This window comes from Diabrotica virgifera, chromosome 2, assembly GCF_917563875.1.
Source record: "Diabrotica virgifera virgifera chromosome 2, PGI_DIABVI_V3a".
Taxonomy (NCBI): domain Eukaryota; kingdom Metazoa; phylum Arthropoda; class Insecta; order Coleoptera; family Chrysomelidae; genus Diabrotica; species Diabrotica virgifera.
In genome coordinates, this window is record NC_065444.1 from 15731568 (window position 1) to 15749050 (window position 17483).

A 17483-nucleotide genomic window follows, 5' to 3' on the forward strand; every position below is an offset into this window, starting at 1 on the left:
CTAAGACATAAAGACGAGTAATTATATTTTATTCTATTGTATTATTTCTAATACATGTATTATTCCTTATACTGTTCAAAAAGGGAAATAATTTTTCCTGGAAAGTTACAGAGATTTGATGATTAAGAAATTGAGAAATTGAAAAATTCACAATAAATGAACACTAAAATTAACAGCCAAAAAGATAACAAATAAACTGAATGAAATTATAACACTAGCAGAAAAACAACAAAATTCAACAAAAGGAAAATCATGGAAGGCAAGTGCAAGAGAAATCATTAGAAATAAACAAATCGGTATATTTTTGTTTCGTGGACTTTATAGGAGGCATTTGGTAGGGTCAAATTAAAGTACGTTATCCACTTTTTGTACGCAAGAGAAATATCCCTAGGAATAATCAAAATGACCGAAAACATTTACCAGAGGATAACCAGAGGCTGGCAATGGATAAGTCAGTGGGATTCCCTGAGTCCTCTATTGTTCAGCCTGGTTATATTAATTTCCCCAAAAAAGACAATACGCATGGTTATAACAGAAAATCCACGAAGATGTAACTTAAAGCTGGAGGGTCAAATAATAGAGCAAGCCTGACAATAAAACACATAAAACATTCGTTTTCTATACTTCTACAAAATTTATTATAAATATGTGACTACAGCTGTTTCGGCAGAGTGCCTTTCTCAAGTGATTTAGTTTACTATGTGTTTGCCTTTTTAAAGTCTTTAACTGAAGAGGTCCTGAAATTAGTCTATCCACCACCACAAAAAGTACCCAGTACTTTCTGCTCTATCACATATATTGGCAAGATAACAACAAAAATAGCCAGATACATAAAAAAGAAAGGAATAACACCAGCTTTCAGAACTAACAACAACCTAAGCAAATAATCAAAAACAATAAGAGCCGAAAGAGAAAACAACTACAGAGTGGTGTCTACAAACTAACTTGTGACTGTCCGAAAACTTACATCGGTCAAACTGGCAGAACGTTTGACAAACGGATAGCAGAACACAAAAGGGCTTTCAACAATACAAATACAGACATTTCTACATACGCACTTCACCTTCTAGACTAGATCATAATCATTTTTTTAATGAAGAGTTTCAAATTCTGGATATTCAAAATAAAGGCCTTAAGCTATCTTTATTAGAATCGATGGAAATTAATAAATTAAAAAATACAGATATAATTTTGAATAACCAACTCGAGACAAACAGCTCCCCACTCCTCAACCTTTTCAGTTAAAGACTTTAAAAAAGCAAACACATAGTAAACTAAATCACTTGAGAAAGGCACTCTGCGGAAACAGCTGTAGTCACATAGTTATAATAAACTGCGTGGAAGTATAGAAAACAAAAGTTTTCAGTGTTTTATTGTGTTTTATTGTCAGATAAAATGAACTTCCATCAAGTAACGGTCGAATCCATAAATTATTTAATAGAACAAGTGATGGAGTTTAAACATTTAGGCATCACATTATATAGCTACGGAAAGCTCGAGACAGAAGTGGAAGATCAACTGATTAGAGCAAACAGAGCCACAAGTTGCCTGAATGGAACAATGTGGAGAAATAAAATATCGGGAAAAAATGAAAAACATAGTTTACAAAACAGTCATTCGACCAATAATGACATACGTGGCAGAAACCCGACCTGAAATAGAGAGAACAAAAAGGATGCTAGAAACAGCAGAGGTGGAAGCACTTAGAAAAATCGATGCTAAGACATTATATAAAAGGGCTAGAAGTACAGAGATGCAAGGTGAAAAACAGCAAGGACTGGGTAAGAAATAGAATAGTAGTATCGAACGGTCACATAAGCCGAATGACTACAAATTTAGTAGTGAAGACGGTGGGAGACGGTTCCCCAATAGGAAGATGATCAGTGAGAAGACTACGAGAACGATGGAATGAGAGTTTACTGGAGGCACATTGAAATAACAGACAGTCATGTCTATACAAAAAGAAAAAGAAGAAGTCTTTGTTTTACTACATTGTATTGATACATATTTTAAAAGAACAATAAAACTTGCCTTCGTAGAAACTCCGGAAATGAAATTCGCTGCGAGAACCCATTTTGCCTGATCTTAGCCGTCTCCGCTACAGCCATTGCTCTCAGCTGATGCTTGACCAGTTCCCGCTTAAAGTTACGAGGAACTCCCTTTAAATCTGTTCTCACGCATCTCACAAAATGCGTTCCTCCTGATCCCGCACCGACGGACAATTCCCTTAATAATTCTATACAGAGTGATCTGAAAACAGTCGATTGCGTTCTCATTTTCTTTATTTGAGAATATTCCCGTTCCATAGCCATCTAAAACAATAAAAACAACAATTTGCTTTAATATATTGTTATCATAAGGTTATTGCTCGAATTTATGCCTATACAAATTGGTCTTTACCGTCTCCCAAAAATAAAAAAGAATGTGTGTGTACTTTGTACGCACGTAAAGGCCGCGTCTCACCATCAAATAATTTGATCAAACAGTTTGAGCAAACTTGACGTACTTGAGGAAGTACGTCAAAGTGACGTCACAATTGCAGTTTTTTTGAAATTCTAAAAATCTGTGCTCTCACTATCAGTCTAGTTTGATCAAATTTTTTGTATTGAGTTGTCTAACTTGTTTGTACTTTATTTAAAATTAAAATTTTTCATTATTATCCACAATGAACACTCAGGATGTGACGTCACTAACTGTCACTTTCAGTTTGCTCAAACCAGTTTGATCAAATTATTTGATGGTGGGACGCGGTCTTAAGAAGTTATACTTCTATTATAATATAAATTCAACGAAATAAATATACCTACTTAACAGTTACAATACAAAAAATTAACAATAATTACCAAAAATGAACCAAAACTTAACAATGCCAAATATTAAAAAAAAATAAAAAGAAAAATGTATGAATCGTCCGGGATTTGAACCCGCAATCTCTCAAGCCGCATGCTAGTTACCTTTCAGATATACATAATTATACATCACGGTGACAAGTGAAGTATAAAAATAGATGTTTTATTATTTTACGCCCAAGGAAGACAAATCCAAAGACACAAAATCATAATAAAAAACCTTTTAAACCACCTTTTTCAAATTGCGCAAGTTGTATTATTAATATTAATGTTAATAAAATGAAATATAAATATTTTGATGTTTCACAATTTGACAATTCACTTTTAACTGCAGTGCCTTAAAATTTTTAAAGCACTAGTGCCTTAAAGTAGCATTTTTAACGCTCCTGTGGAGTCCTAAAAATTGCAATTTTTAACACGTTTATAGAAAAATATATTTAAAAACACTATATTCTTTCCACACCTTTTCTGGACTGATACATACATAAATTAAAACATTTTGAAGTATAACTTCAAAAATATAATATGAAAATTATTTAACAGGGCAGTATAACTATTAACTAACCTTTGTTGTTTCTCTTCCCATAAATTTTAAAACCCAACAACCATACATAACCAAACCGTCAACCGTCCAAACCACAGCTGCGCTACAGCTGCCATATTGGATAATTTTTGACATGTCATTTGAACATCCAATCAGAACAAAATTATAATGCGCATGCGCCCGGATCGTAGGTTTTAACATATAAAAATTCACCCTCCTATCGCGCGTAAAGAAGTATAACTTCAAAAATCTAGGAGAGTTAAATCTGGTGACCGAGGGGGACATTCTATTGTATCTTGTGTACTAATCTCACCTTTGAACCAAATACATATTTAGTTCTCCTTGTTTCCTCGGACGGCAGAATAATATTTCCAGTGCGATCCAACTTTGAAGTGAACATTAAAGAAATTATTGGATTTCTAGAATTTCTCAGTGTTTCTATAATCTCAGGGGCTAGGAAGTCTCTGTTTCGATCAGGCATTTTCCTACAGTTATATGTCACTTTGCCAGTATAATGAACAACTGAAAATCTATCTTCATCGTAGACCAATATTTTCCTTTTTTCTTCGTTATAGATGTTATCTAAAAATAATGGTTAATAAATACAGCTGTAATTACATTCCAAATGGATTACAATAGTTGATTATTGTTCAGAACGAAAGTTTTCGTACTTATCAGTCCATCGTCAGTAAACTTTAAAGTATTTGCACTAATAATTGAAAAACCAAACAGTGGTTGGGTTTAAATTAAGGACTACATACTTAAAAGTATTAAATTAATAGTCGATAAAAATGGATACCTATAACTATCCGGGAACGGGAACAGTATAGTTTCTACTCGAAATAGCAATTACGTCCTGTCTTGGTCTGCGATAGCCTGCCACCAAGCTCCACCATATACTAAATAGCTAGGAGACCTGATATGAAAGTAACATCGTCAAGTGTCCATCCAGCATCACTACATCAAAAACAGTATGGCAAGTCAAAGTGTTCCATAAATAAATTTTTCTTTAATGTTAAGGCCTTCAGCCACCTTTTTACCTTTGGATCTTTAGCTTTTTAATTTTATTTGGTCCTTCAGTCATTTTTTAGCCCTTCATCTACCTTATCCAGGATTTGCTGTAACAAACCTTCCTATTTACTGAATAACATATTTGTAAATTTTTGTGTTATGATTTGATCTCCCTTTTTATCATTCTTCCTACCATTATTTGTCTTATGGATTAGCCAGACCACCGCTGAGAAGATTTAGTCATGGTAGGATCTCCATAATTCTCTTTGTAGTGGTGAAGAGAACATACCTTAGCTGGTTGACCTTCTCACGCACAAATGGTGCAACTTAGGTGGTTAGTACTTACAACCTATCAGTTACCATCTGCTAATTAATATATCAAACAAAATAATCCGCTGAAGGCAGTTAGTTTACAAAGTTACAAAAGAAGCAGATTAATCTTAATGATACCAAGAACAAATACTCTTTTCGTGACTGAATTAGATAAACTCTTCTGCTTATTACCTGTAATGTATCTTCCACGATGTCCTTTTTTCGAGGCATCATCTATAATCGCCAATAACCCTTCAGAATTTCCAAGAATTTCGTTTAAAGTGTCTTTGTTCTTATAGTAATTAAGTGGAACAAAATCAATATCTTCTTCTTGAAGATCTTGTAATTCCCAAGCAAACACCCTTTGTAGGAAATGGTAATGAAGCTGTTCATTGAATGTGTTTACGAGGAGTTGAGAAAAACGATTATCTTTAAAACATTCGAAACCAAAGAAATCTAGAATTTTCACCATGTAGTTGTTTCCACTAAAAAAAGAAATTAGATATGCTTAGATAGAAATACATGGCCTCTCTAATGAGATTATATACATATTAAACATACCTTAAATAATATCCCCCGAGACAAGCTTGAGCAACTTGCTGAACTAGCCAAGGCAAACGCAACAAGTAAAACAGAGATAAAGTAGGGTATTCAATGCGCAAATGACCTGATGGTGAGGGTAAAGGAAGCGAGAGAAGCCAAGAAGCAGTGTGAGAACAGTTCCAAGGGAAGCAGTGAAAATGTAGAATTCAGCGAAGAGAGTGTTATCGAAGAATATGGGCATCTAGACGGCTAGTCGTAATGGGGATACGACTACATCAAGCTGCAAGAGAAAATTTGGCTCAATATCCCCTTTGAGAACTAAGGTCTGTGAATGGGACGCCATGGGAACTGGCTATAGATATTATTTCTATTGATATGTAATGAAGGAAAAAACTGGAGAGAGTGAGTGTACTGAGAAGGTATTCTTATGTAAGGAGGACGCTTAAGTCGGGTAAGCTTATAACTTATCCTAATATTGTATAAGGATATGGAAAATAAGGTGTGAATGAGTGGTAAAAGAAACTTATAGAGGGAAATAAATGACTGGATATTTGTGGTGGGGGAGGTGAAATGACTAAGCAAACAATTGAAGGGAAAGCTCTTTACTGTACTACAGTGTGCTAGATTAGCTAAAAAGAAGGAAAGAAAGAAAATGGCTGTGCTAGTGGCCAGAGATTTAAATGGGTAAAGAGTGTGCAAGATGCTCGAATGTGTATGGTAAAGGAGCGAAATTAAGGTTTTGCTCTGCTGAGTGAGCTTCAAAAGGAACAGACTACCGAGAATAAAGAAAGAGGTTGTGGTAGTAAGGCACCCTCTAAATACAGATGCTGTGTCCCTTATGGTCCAGTCAGCACGGAGGAGGTCGATACGGAATAAGGTCTCTAAACAAAACTCGTACTGGAGATCTTCTTCTTAAACATAGAGCTGGGGGAAAGCCAGTGAGCTGATAGTGAAGATTAAAGTCAAGGAAGTGGTTGGCGCATAACTAGGAGAAGAGAGAAAGTGGTATCGAGAAATGTTGTGAAAGTGGAAGAAGACCAATGTCGAGTTAAGAAATTGGGCACTTCCTTGAGGCAGGATCACCAGGTAGCGGTGATTATATTACTACTAGAAAAGACTAAGGAGTTAATCTCGAAATAAAGCATCTGCATTGAATGAGTAAAGGGCCCAGATGTAGGGAACCGGAACGATATTATGCTTCTATAGATCAATAGCGCCTTTTTTTTCCGTGACGAAATGAAGAATGATGGCAAGAATTACAGCATCTTGGATCTTTAGTACTTTACATAAGTCGTTACGGAACATTATTGTGTCGACTCCTATCTGAAACGTCTTGACAGTACGGAGGCCAATATGTGTATGTATACTGTCAAAGAGATAAATATTAAGAGAATCTGGAGAATATTCTGTTTGTATGCAAGGGTTAAATGAAAGAAAGATGGAAGTTTTGGAGAGGCTTCGGTGAAAGAATCATAGTGGAGGTTCTGATTAAACTGATGCTGTCTAGTGAAGTAGATTGGAACCTCGTGAAAGACATGATTATGCTGATGAAATAGAGACTGGAGAAAAAGAGAGAGAAGAGAGTTGCAAATTGAAGGATTCAGGGGAAATCAAATCAGTTGAATATATAAACAGAAACTAGAACTAGTAGAGACAGTAAAAATGTATACTTACAATATAGCTTTTCCAAAAGATAATTTATTATTGATAGTTCCAACGATATAATCCACCAATCTCGCGTATAAAGTATTAACTAACACATTTCTCACTTCTATAGCCTCATAGCTGCTGTGTCTTACTTTATACGCATTACCATCTTTAATAACACAGTAGTTTGTCAAAGCCCAAGAAATCTTTTTGGGATCTACCTCAAGAAGATCAGAAAACTCTTCGACCTCTTGTTTATTCTGGATGACAGCAACTGTATCTTTATTTTCTTCAAAAACGATGTCTCCTAGATGTAATATTGCTGCTAATACTGAATGTATGGTGGATATGTCTTGGGAAGAAAATTGAAGTTCTTCCATATAACCGCAAAGTTTTTTGTATTTGATTATATTGGCAGCTACATCATCTCTGGGAGTGTTGGTTTTTGACTTCTTTTGCGTTCTCAGGAATGCATAGTCTCTGTTGGTCCTAAGTTTGTATTTCTCATACATAGGTGTAGAAGTGATGCCGTCGTAAAAATAGTAGAAGATGTGGAAATTACTTTGTAGCCTGAAAATGTTGTGAAAATAAAAATGGTTTGAATTCATGGTGTCATTAACGCGGGAGTAGTCGCGCTCACTTCTGTAACGTCGATAGTCGCGTGTGAGATTCTATCTCAAAATACGAATTTAAAACAAATTTTTATTTTGTACTATTTTTATCTACCTTTTATATTGAAAATATATATTTCTAACAATTTTATTAAAAAAACCTGTGTTAACGGCCACCTGCCAACAGCGGCCACCTGTCCTGACGGCCAGTTTAAAAATTTCCCAAACCAATTATATGTAGACTACAAAAACTGGCAATACCTTTCTATATCGGTAAATAGTTCTTTCATTTTTAGTGGCCGTTACTGACAAATTTTACTGTACAGTAAAACCTGTGTTAACGGCCACCTGCCAACATCGGCCACCTGTCCTAACGACCAGTTTAAAAATTTCCCAAACCAATTAAATGTAGACTACAAAAACTGGCAATAGCGGCCACCTTTCTATATCGGCCAATAGTTCTTTCATTTTTAGTGGCCGTTACTGACAGGTTTTACTGTATTACGAAAAAGGATGAAATGTGAGATTCTATCTAACGGCGCGACTACTCGCGGGTTAAAGCTAATTGACTCTCCCCAAAGCCATAAATTCCACAAAAAGAAGAAGAAGAAAAAAAATTCCTACGCATTACTACACCCTTCCTCGAGGCACTTACGAAATTTTTTCAAAATTGCAAAAATTTTCATCAAGTTATAGCAAAAAAGGATAAAAATTGAGATTCTATCTCACTGCGCGACTACTCGCGGGTTAAGTTATTAAATTATAATATCTGCTGACTTCTTGCGAGGATTGTAATGAAACAAATTATAATGAAACTAAATATTATAAGTAGAAACTGGAATATATGCAACGGAAAACAGAGCAAATGTGCGCATATATATGCACAAAATATAATACAATAAATAAATAAAAAAAAAATAAAAAAGAAGGAAAAAATATAAAAAAAATATACTCATACAAAAAATATATAAAAAATATTTACAAAAAAATATATAAAAAAATAATAGAAAAAAAATATAATAATTAAAAAAATATATAGATAAAATTGAATGACGAACTTGGACTCCATAGTAAAAAGCTTTCGAATGAAGTAGAGAAATGTAGAAATCAGGTAGAGAATGTAGAAGAAATTAAGTAGAGAAAGAAGATTGTTGCAGTTTTTGCTGTGGAACTCTGAGAACATCATTTAGAAAAGAGAATACAAAAAATACATTATAAAAAATTATTAAAAACAAGCTGAAAATGCGAGCATTATCATAACGAAAACTTTGTATATATACGTATTTAAATTCATAATATAGAAAATTACTATTACGAAAAGCTGTTTAGAATTAAAAATTATGTTTTAATGTTCAAGTATATCATTCTAATTTAAATATTGTTAACTATAAAGATACTTTACTCGAAATTCATATTTTTTTACATACCTCGTATAAAATTAATAAAATTTGATTCATGTTGGTTGCATCATAAATCTTAGACCAAGAAGAGATTTTTATGAAGAATAACTTTTCTTCGTCAAATTAAAAATACAAGAGTTATTAATGAAAATGATGTTGGTATCCATAATTTGAGAAAATTCGTCAAATATTTTTTTCCATTAGAAGGATGTAATTTCATATATCAGAATATACTTTTTTTATTCCAAACCACATTTTAAATACTAATTTTCCAATATTGTAAAATAAATAATATATACATGATAAAGATGCTTTTTACTGATGAACTTTACTTGGATCTACAGAGCGAGCGAGTCTCGTAAATTCCACGGCTTTGCGCCACGCTTCACGCAACCGTATTTGCGCACTTGTGTTTAGAGTTGTGTGCTCGTGCGCTGGTCGAGTGGAGTTATAATTTACCAAATTTAAATATAATCGTTTCTACTGATTCATTATTAATATAGTATAACATGTATTATTGCTTTCAAAATATATTCAAATTGTATTTTTATACATTTATTACACATATCATTTTATATAATAATTAAATTCACTATAAAATATAATTTATATTTTATTAATAGCTAAATAATTTAAAATTTAGTTTGACATTCACGAAGTGTCAAACTCAAATGTAAATAATAACATTTGCTTTGCTTAACAAATTCAGATTAAAAAGTAGCCTACTTCCTAATCAAAGATTTCAGCTAACGTTTAGTGCGTGGTAGGAAATAACCGGATTGTGACGTCACATTTTAGATTTTGAGGTCGATTATCTCGAAGACGGTTAGAGATATCGAAATGCCGTTTTCAGATTTGGATTCAGAAGACAAAACTACATAAGAATCCATCGATACATCTGCTCTAAGTATTGAAGGAGCGGCAACGCAATAACACACAGACTTTTGAAAATTTATAAACGAAAAGTTTTCGTTGAAAATACAAAAATAATTATTTATTAGTAGAATTGTTTATAAGAGATTAATATTAGTATCAATTTTAGGATACGATACGAAAAAATGACTAATAAAAAAAAGTAAAATTGGCGAATGGATTTAGTGTCCGCAGTCATATAAACCCAAAAAACAACAATATTCACACAATTGGCGCAACAATGAGAAGTCATTGGTTACGTAATAAAATTACACTATCAATGCTTCTTCTTCTTATACTTGTTATAGGTCTGTCGATCTGTTAATTCCGACATTGAAGTATTTCTTGAGAGGTAGACTTCCAGCTATCTCTCCATCTTCTTGGTGGTCTCCCCGGTGGACGCTTGCCAGCTGGTTTTCCTTCTAGAGCAATTCTTGGTACTATGTGCTCCTCCATTCTTTTTACATGACTGAACCATTCTCTTCGTCTTTGCCTGTCCCATTTGATTACATCTTGCACGCCAAATTGTTCCCTGATGATGTTGTTTCGCATTCTATCTCTTCTTGTCTTCCCTGCTATTGCTCTTCATTTCGGCTATTCGTAGCATGCTTTTGGTTTTATTGGTGTGTTCTCTTGATTCAATTTCATAGGTCATAAGGGGTCTGATGCAAGTTTTATAAATTCTAACTTTGCTGTCCATTCTCATATATGGGTTATTCCATACCACATCTCTCAAACATCAGGACATGACTGCGGCCTTGTTTATTTGTCCTCTTAGGTCTCTGGCTGACTTAGATCAATGCACTTTTAAAATTTGCCTCAATACACATGCTTACACTATTTGACGCGAAAACCATAAATGAAACTAATGTAAATTTCGGAGATTCAAACAGCTACTTATTCCTTAAAGCTTCATCGCCCCTTTTAACGAATTACAAAATCATAAAGCTACTTATGCGAAGTTATGACTATGGTAGAACATAACTGATATACGTACATGTGAAGAAATATATAAATATCCAAAAATTTGGGTTTATACAGGGCAATAACAGATGAATTCTTAGTAATACATAAAGGATTATAGACGTGGTAAAAAAATAGTTGTTGCATTACATAATGTTGAAATTCTCAAGAAACTAAACTAAGCGGTATATTACTTACATATCTGTGGACGACACTCTTGACTTTTCAATGCAATGTATCTTAAAACTAGCTCCACTTAATTTCCCAGTTTTGCCATAATTCACCTCTGTCTTAAAAACTGCTCTAGTGCCGTAATTGTTAGAAGGTGTAGACGCATGCATTAGTGAATGCAACAATTGAACAGCATTTTTGATTCTACTGGAGCTAACGCTTGTATTCTCTCCAAGATAGAAGAGGTGATCTATCAGATGTAAATAATTGGATGTCTTTCCAGAGCCTGTTTCACCAGAGAAGACTATTTGCTGCACAGTTTTGTGGTGGAGGGCGTTTTGATAGGCTGTATCTGCTACGCTGTAGATATGGGGGGCATTATCGGAGCGAGATTTAAACTGATACTTTTCATGAAACTGCAACAAATAAAATCAAGATTATGCACCGAGTAATGTAATAATAATAAGATTTATGCAATTATTTTCAAAAATTTACTTAAATTATTTAATTAAATTAATTTTATTTAGAATTCTTAAATTTTTTCCTCTTATACCTTGCGCCTCCGCCAAACTTTGGAATCTACAAATTACTGTTTTCAATATTTTGCTTATCTGGGATTAATCCACAGGTATTGTATGTAATAAAAATTACATTTTGAACTAATAGGGCTTTTCATTCACAGTCATTGTGTATATTAATATTATACACAATTATACAACATATGACAGAAGCTCGAAACAAATGACAATCGATGAAACGCCCTCTGTTTGACGTTTCGATTTCTACTCCAGAAATATTAATTTCTCAAAAAAGACTATTTTAAAAAAAATCTGCAAAACTGTGTAACCAAGTTGTTTGTTATTGAAAACAAAAATATCATTGTTATTAATTATTTATATGGGAAATAAGCCACAATTAAAATGAAAAAAATAATTTTATTAACGTTTCGACGCCCAAATCGGGTGCCGTTGTCAAAATACCTATTATCATTGTTATTGTTTGTAATTGTTGGTTATTGACTCAATAACATACAACTTGGTTTACATTTTGGCGGATTTCTTTGAAAAAAAAATTTATTCAGAAAGATTTCCGAAATGGACATCGAAACATCAGTTAGCCCAATAAATAACCGTTTTGGAGTGTAATTTCCAGGGGCAACTCCGAATTTCATGAAAATTTGGATTTAGGTTCCGTTTGTTCCGAATTTGTGCCGTTGGTTGCTTTTACTTGGGGGGTGACATTTACCCCTTCTCGGGGGGTGAAAAACGCGTGTTTAAAATAAGGCAGAAAATGGATAAATTGACTTATTTTAAGTACCTTTTGTTCTATAAAGTTTTTTACGTAAGTCAATACTTTTCGACTTATTTGCGATTTAAAATGTTGATTTTTCGACAAAAAATCTATGTTTTCAGACCGTTTTTCCCAAATAACTCAAAAAGTAAATATTTCATCGAAAAAAATATTTTTAGCAAAAATGTAGCCTATAATAAAACAAAAAAACTGGTTTACCAGTAAAGTCTACAAATTGAGTAGAAGCAAAGTTGTAGCTCATGAAAAATACGTTCTTATTCGTCTAATTCCAAATCGAATAATTCAACGCGAAATCACCGAAGAAAGAAGCGTTTTTCGGGAAAACCTTATTAACATTTTTAAAGTATCGAAAAAAAGCTTATTATTATTATTTGTTTTTTACAAAAGTTTACAGCATCAAAAATAAACGAGTTACACCGAAAAAAACGTTAGCCCCTTTTTTTGGTAAAAAAAAATCGTGAAAACCTCCCCCTATTTAGCACCCTAAATGAAATTAATCGTTAAGCTTAACCATCTGTTTTAACTGTATGTGTATTGTTTATATGATCTGTAAGTTTGATTGGCTTGAAGTGCTTATTTTTGAAAATATTTGGTTTTATAGTAAAAAAATTTTTTTTTTAATTTTTGAAAAATTTCATTTTTTCAAAATAAGTTAAAAAGTACTAGTGATAAGAAAAATCCTAAAGGGTATAAAAATGTAGGTGTTGCTATTATAAATATGCTAGTTTCATTTTGTTTCTCCGTAAGACAAAAATTGGTTAATATATGGCTGTTCAAAATTTGCATACATTCGTGATTAGTGACCCATTCAAGCTTTCTCAATTATAACCCTTTCAAAAATGAACATTTTAAACCGGTGAGACTGACAGATCATATAAAAAATAGATAGGTAAGTAAATTGTTTGTAAAGCGGTAGCGATTAATTTCATTTGGGTAGCTAAACACGCCGAGATTTTTATGATTTTTTACAAAAAAAGAGGGCCAACTTTATTTTGAGCGTAACTCGCTTATTTTTAATGCTAAAACTTTTGTTAACAATTAAAACAAAGCTTTTTATAAACACTTTAAAAAAGTTTAAAAGTGTTTTTCCCGAAAAGTGCTTAATTTTTCGGTGATTTCACCTTAAAATATTCGATTTGGAATTAGACGAATAAGAACGTATTATTCATATTCATGAGCCACAACTTTGTTTTTATTTAATTGATAGACTTTATTGATACACCATTTTTTGGGTTTTTTATAAGCTACACTTTTGCTAAGAATATTTTTTTGGATAAAATATTTACTTTTTCAGTTATTTGCGAAAAACCGTCTGAAAACGTAGTTTTTTGTCAAAAAATTAACATTTTCAATGGCAAATAACTCGAAAAGTATTGACTTACGTAAAAAACTCTACAGGACAAAAGTTGCTTAAAATCAGTCAATTTATCCATTTCCGGTCTTATCTTGAACGTATGTTTTTTCACCCTCGAGAAGGGGTGACTGTCACCCCCCAAGTAAAAGCAACCAACGGCACAATTTCAACTTTGAAGTGGAGGGTAAGTAGAACCTAAATCCAAATTTTCATGCAATTCTGAGTTGACCCTGAAAATTACACGGTATCGCCGAATTTCCCGTTCATTTACTGGGGTATTAGGTAAAAATGTAATTTTTATTACATTATGATTGTGACTTATGTGTTCCCATATAAATATAATATTTTAAGATCTCTAATTTGGTCTCCTTCATGTAATACTGACATCTACAGTATCAAGAGCGTTCAAAATAAATTTTTGAGGGTATGTGCTTACAAAATTAATATCTCGTCACTACATCATAGAAGGTTTGAAGCGGATAGGTATATGTTTTCTTTTTAAGATTATAGATGGATATGTTCAAGCTCCATAGTTACTAAGTTTAATTTTACGAACTGCCAATGAGCACAGCAATAGTGTAGAGTTATTTGTAATATCTACAACAACATTTAAAAAATCATTTAAGATTTTGAGCACTATTTAATAACTTATGCTACTAATTTAATTGAATTTTGTTTAATTTTAATTTTGGTTTGTTTTTTTAACGCAACCTATGCTTTGTAAAAGTTGACGCTTATTTTTGTGAAAATGGTATATCCGTAAAATTAATAGATATGTAAATAAATAAATAAATACATAAATAAATAAATAAATAAATAAATAAATAAATAAATAAATAAATAAATAAATAAATAAATAAATAAATAAATAAATAAATAAATAAATAAATAAATAAATAAATAAATAAATAAATAAATAAATAAATAAATAAATAAATAAATAAATAAATAAATAAATAAATAAATAAATAAATAAATAAATAAATAAATAAATAAATAAATAAATAAATAAATAAAGTAGACATTCCCCAAGAAACTAATTTCAGAATAATTGTTCTGTAATCATTTTGATAAAAAGAACGATTTGTAAATAAGGATTATTTTTTTTTGAAACGATTATGATACAGTTTACTTTAAAAAAATTCCCTATGCTGTTCTAGTTAACCAATTTCAATTTTCCAAAGTGCGTTTGAATGGTTGAACTGTCAAAAAATATACTCACTATTTAAAGTGTTGATTGCAAAATAATTATGCAAAATTTTTTAAACCAATATTATACAAAATCTATTAAATCATATTAAATTTTAAATTTCTAGCTAGTTAAATATTACGTAAAATTTAAGAATGAAATTTTAACTTCTGTATTTAAAAAAAATAGGCGCAAAAAGCAAAAGTTTTCGATTTTTTTTCAGATTTTGTTAAATAAAAAATTAAGTAGGTACAAGGTTTGCGACGAGCACATATCGTGATTATTGGTACAAGGTACACCCTGAAGTCATTCCAGTAAAAAAAAAGATTGCTATGGAAATTGTCCAATTGTCCAAATGTAACAAACAAAATATAAAATAAAAACCATAACAGTTCCAAATATTCATTTGTTTACCTCTGTACCGTAGATAAGCCTTCTTTCATTAGGATTTAACGATAACAAAATATCTCCCACGTATGTATAGTACTCTCCCATTTCAGCTCGTTTCTCCAATAATTCTAAAATATCTCTTTCGTAGATTGGATGTAATGCTGCCAGATCTTCTTCATACATCGGTTCTAAGTCAGCGTCTATATCCTTCTTCAAGAATTTTCCGTGAACAACAACGTCTGGAGTTTTCGGCTTAAGTTTGATTGCACTTACATCGGATATTAAAGATTTTAACTCCATTGTTAGCTATAACGAAAAACATGGTTATTTATACAGTGTGTTCCAGCGAACATTTGACCCCCACCCCAGAAACTCAGAAACCAAGAGTTTCTTCACAATTTAAAAAAAAACGTCAATTTGTACTGGAAGTGGGACGAATTTTCATGCAAAATTCATACTCTTACATGTAATCCCCTACTGCCCCACATCAACCCCCAGCTTTCTTTAATAGCAAGTGTAGTTGAGTGGTCCATCATTTGAAAGGTATTTTTTTTCTCTACACGGCCCCCTATTTTTTCAAATTTGCGGAATAACTTTTAAGATAATTTTGGATTTAACTAATTTATAAACAATTTGTTGAGTCCAAAATTATCTTTAAACTTATTACGTAAATTCAAAAAAATAGAGTATCGTATAGAGAAAAAAATTACCTTTCAAATGATGTGCCACTCGACCACACATGCTATTTAAAATAGTGAGGGATGATGCGGGACAGTAGGGGGTTACATTTAAGGGCATGAATTTTCCATAAAAATTCGTCCCTCTCCATATATAAATTAACGTGTTTTTTGAATTTCGAAGAAGCTCTTGGTTTCTGAGTTTCTGGGAGGGGTCAAATTTTCATTGGAACATACTGTATTATGTAGTTCAATGATAAAAAATATTAATATTATTAAAATTTTAATTTTTTTGGAACGAAGCTTTGAAAGTATAACTTTTTTTTAAAATGGCTGCAGGTCTACTTTTTTTTTTAGTATTGTATTTTATCAAAAATTTCAGAATTTTCCGTACGCCATCTTTAAAAATACGAAAAACTAGTTTTTTAGGGGATTTTGTGGACTTTCTCCATTTTATAGATTTCAAAATAGATAAAAACAAGTTTTTTTTTGCAGGGTTATAAATAATTTGAAGCAACTGAGTCCTCTAGGATATTCAAAAATGAAGAAAAGAAACACGGTCAAGTACTCCCAAACGTTTGGGGTTTTTTTGAGGGTCTCCCTTGGGGGTTTGAACGTGTTTCTTCCATTCTTGACCTAAAGAACTCAGTGTACTGTACCGGACTTCATCACTTAAAGCAACAACTTATGCTACTTCTTCTGGTGTCATCATTATTATTGCAATTATTGAAAAGGAAAAAACAAACAAAAAATCATCTAAACCAGTTCAGACAAGAAAAAATCATTATCGTTATAAAGACAAAAAATTCCAATTATAAGACATAAAAAATTCCAAAATAAATAAATTAAATAAGTTTTTATCTAAAACCGAAAAAATAAATAAAAGTTTGAGTGTTGTTTGAGGTTAATTTTGTCCTCCCAGTGTAATTTATATGTAAAACTTACGTGATAATTATTTTCAGGAATTTCTTCTAAAAATGGATGTTCAATTATTTCCATAATACATGGTCTGTATTCGAAATCTTTAACAAGACATCTAAAACATACGTACGATTTTATGTGTGAAATTAAACATTTAACACCCTGTATAATACACTTATCATCAAAATTAACGCACCACCTTAAAAATGGGACATTTTTGAAGTTATACTTCTTTACCGGCGATAGAAGGTAAATTTTTATATGGGAAAACCTAGCGACCGGGCGCATGCGCATTATAACTTTGTTCTGATTGGATGTTCAAATGACATGTCAAAAATTATTCAATATGGCGTCTGTGGCACAGCTGTAGTTAGATTATTTATGGTTGTTGCGTTTTAAAATTTGTGTGAAAAGAAACAACAAACAAAAGTTAGTTAATACTTATACTGCCTTTTTAAATAGTTTTCATATCCCTATATTTTTGGACTTTTGGACTATTTTGGAAAAGGAAAACTCATTATAATTTGGTAAGTACCTAGTTTTTATTATAATCATATTGTAATTATACATTTGGATTAGGTTGAAATACATACATTTATTTTCTCAAGAATGCGGATTTTAGAGAGAAATCCCAAATTAGGTTCGATTTTTATTTTTAAATTATGATTTTTTGGCGTA

General features: G+C 32.0%; 1 protein-coding gene across 2 annotated transcripts in view; it reads right to left on the reverse strand.

Annotated features, from left to right (window-relative positions):
- Positions 1 to 17483, reverse strand: part of LOC114345834 (neither inactivation nor afterpotential protein C) — a 54062-nt gene that overhangs the window by 17614 nt on the left and 18965 nt on the right. For both annotated transcript variants that reach the window (XM_050643424.1, XM_050643425.1), the window contains exons 6-12: positions 16830 to 16920; positions 15232 to 15513; positions 10991 to 11379; positions 6934 to 7476; positions 4909 to 5201; positions 3707 to 3975; positions 2032 to 2312 (exon numbers count right to left, since the gene is read on the reverse strand). In XM_050643424.1, coding sequence (XP_050499381.1) covers positions 2032 to 2312; positions 3707 to 3975; positions 4909 to 5201; positions 6934 to 7476; positions 10991 to 11379; positions 15232 to 15513; positions 16830 to 16920 — 2148 coding nt within the window. The remainder of the gene's footprint in view (positions 1 to 2031; positions 2313 to 3706; positions 3976 to 4908; positions 5202 to 6933; positions 7477 to 10990; positions 11380 to 15231; positions 15514 to 16829; positions 16921 to 17483) is intronic.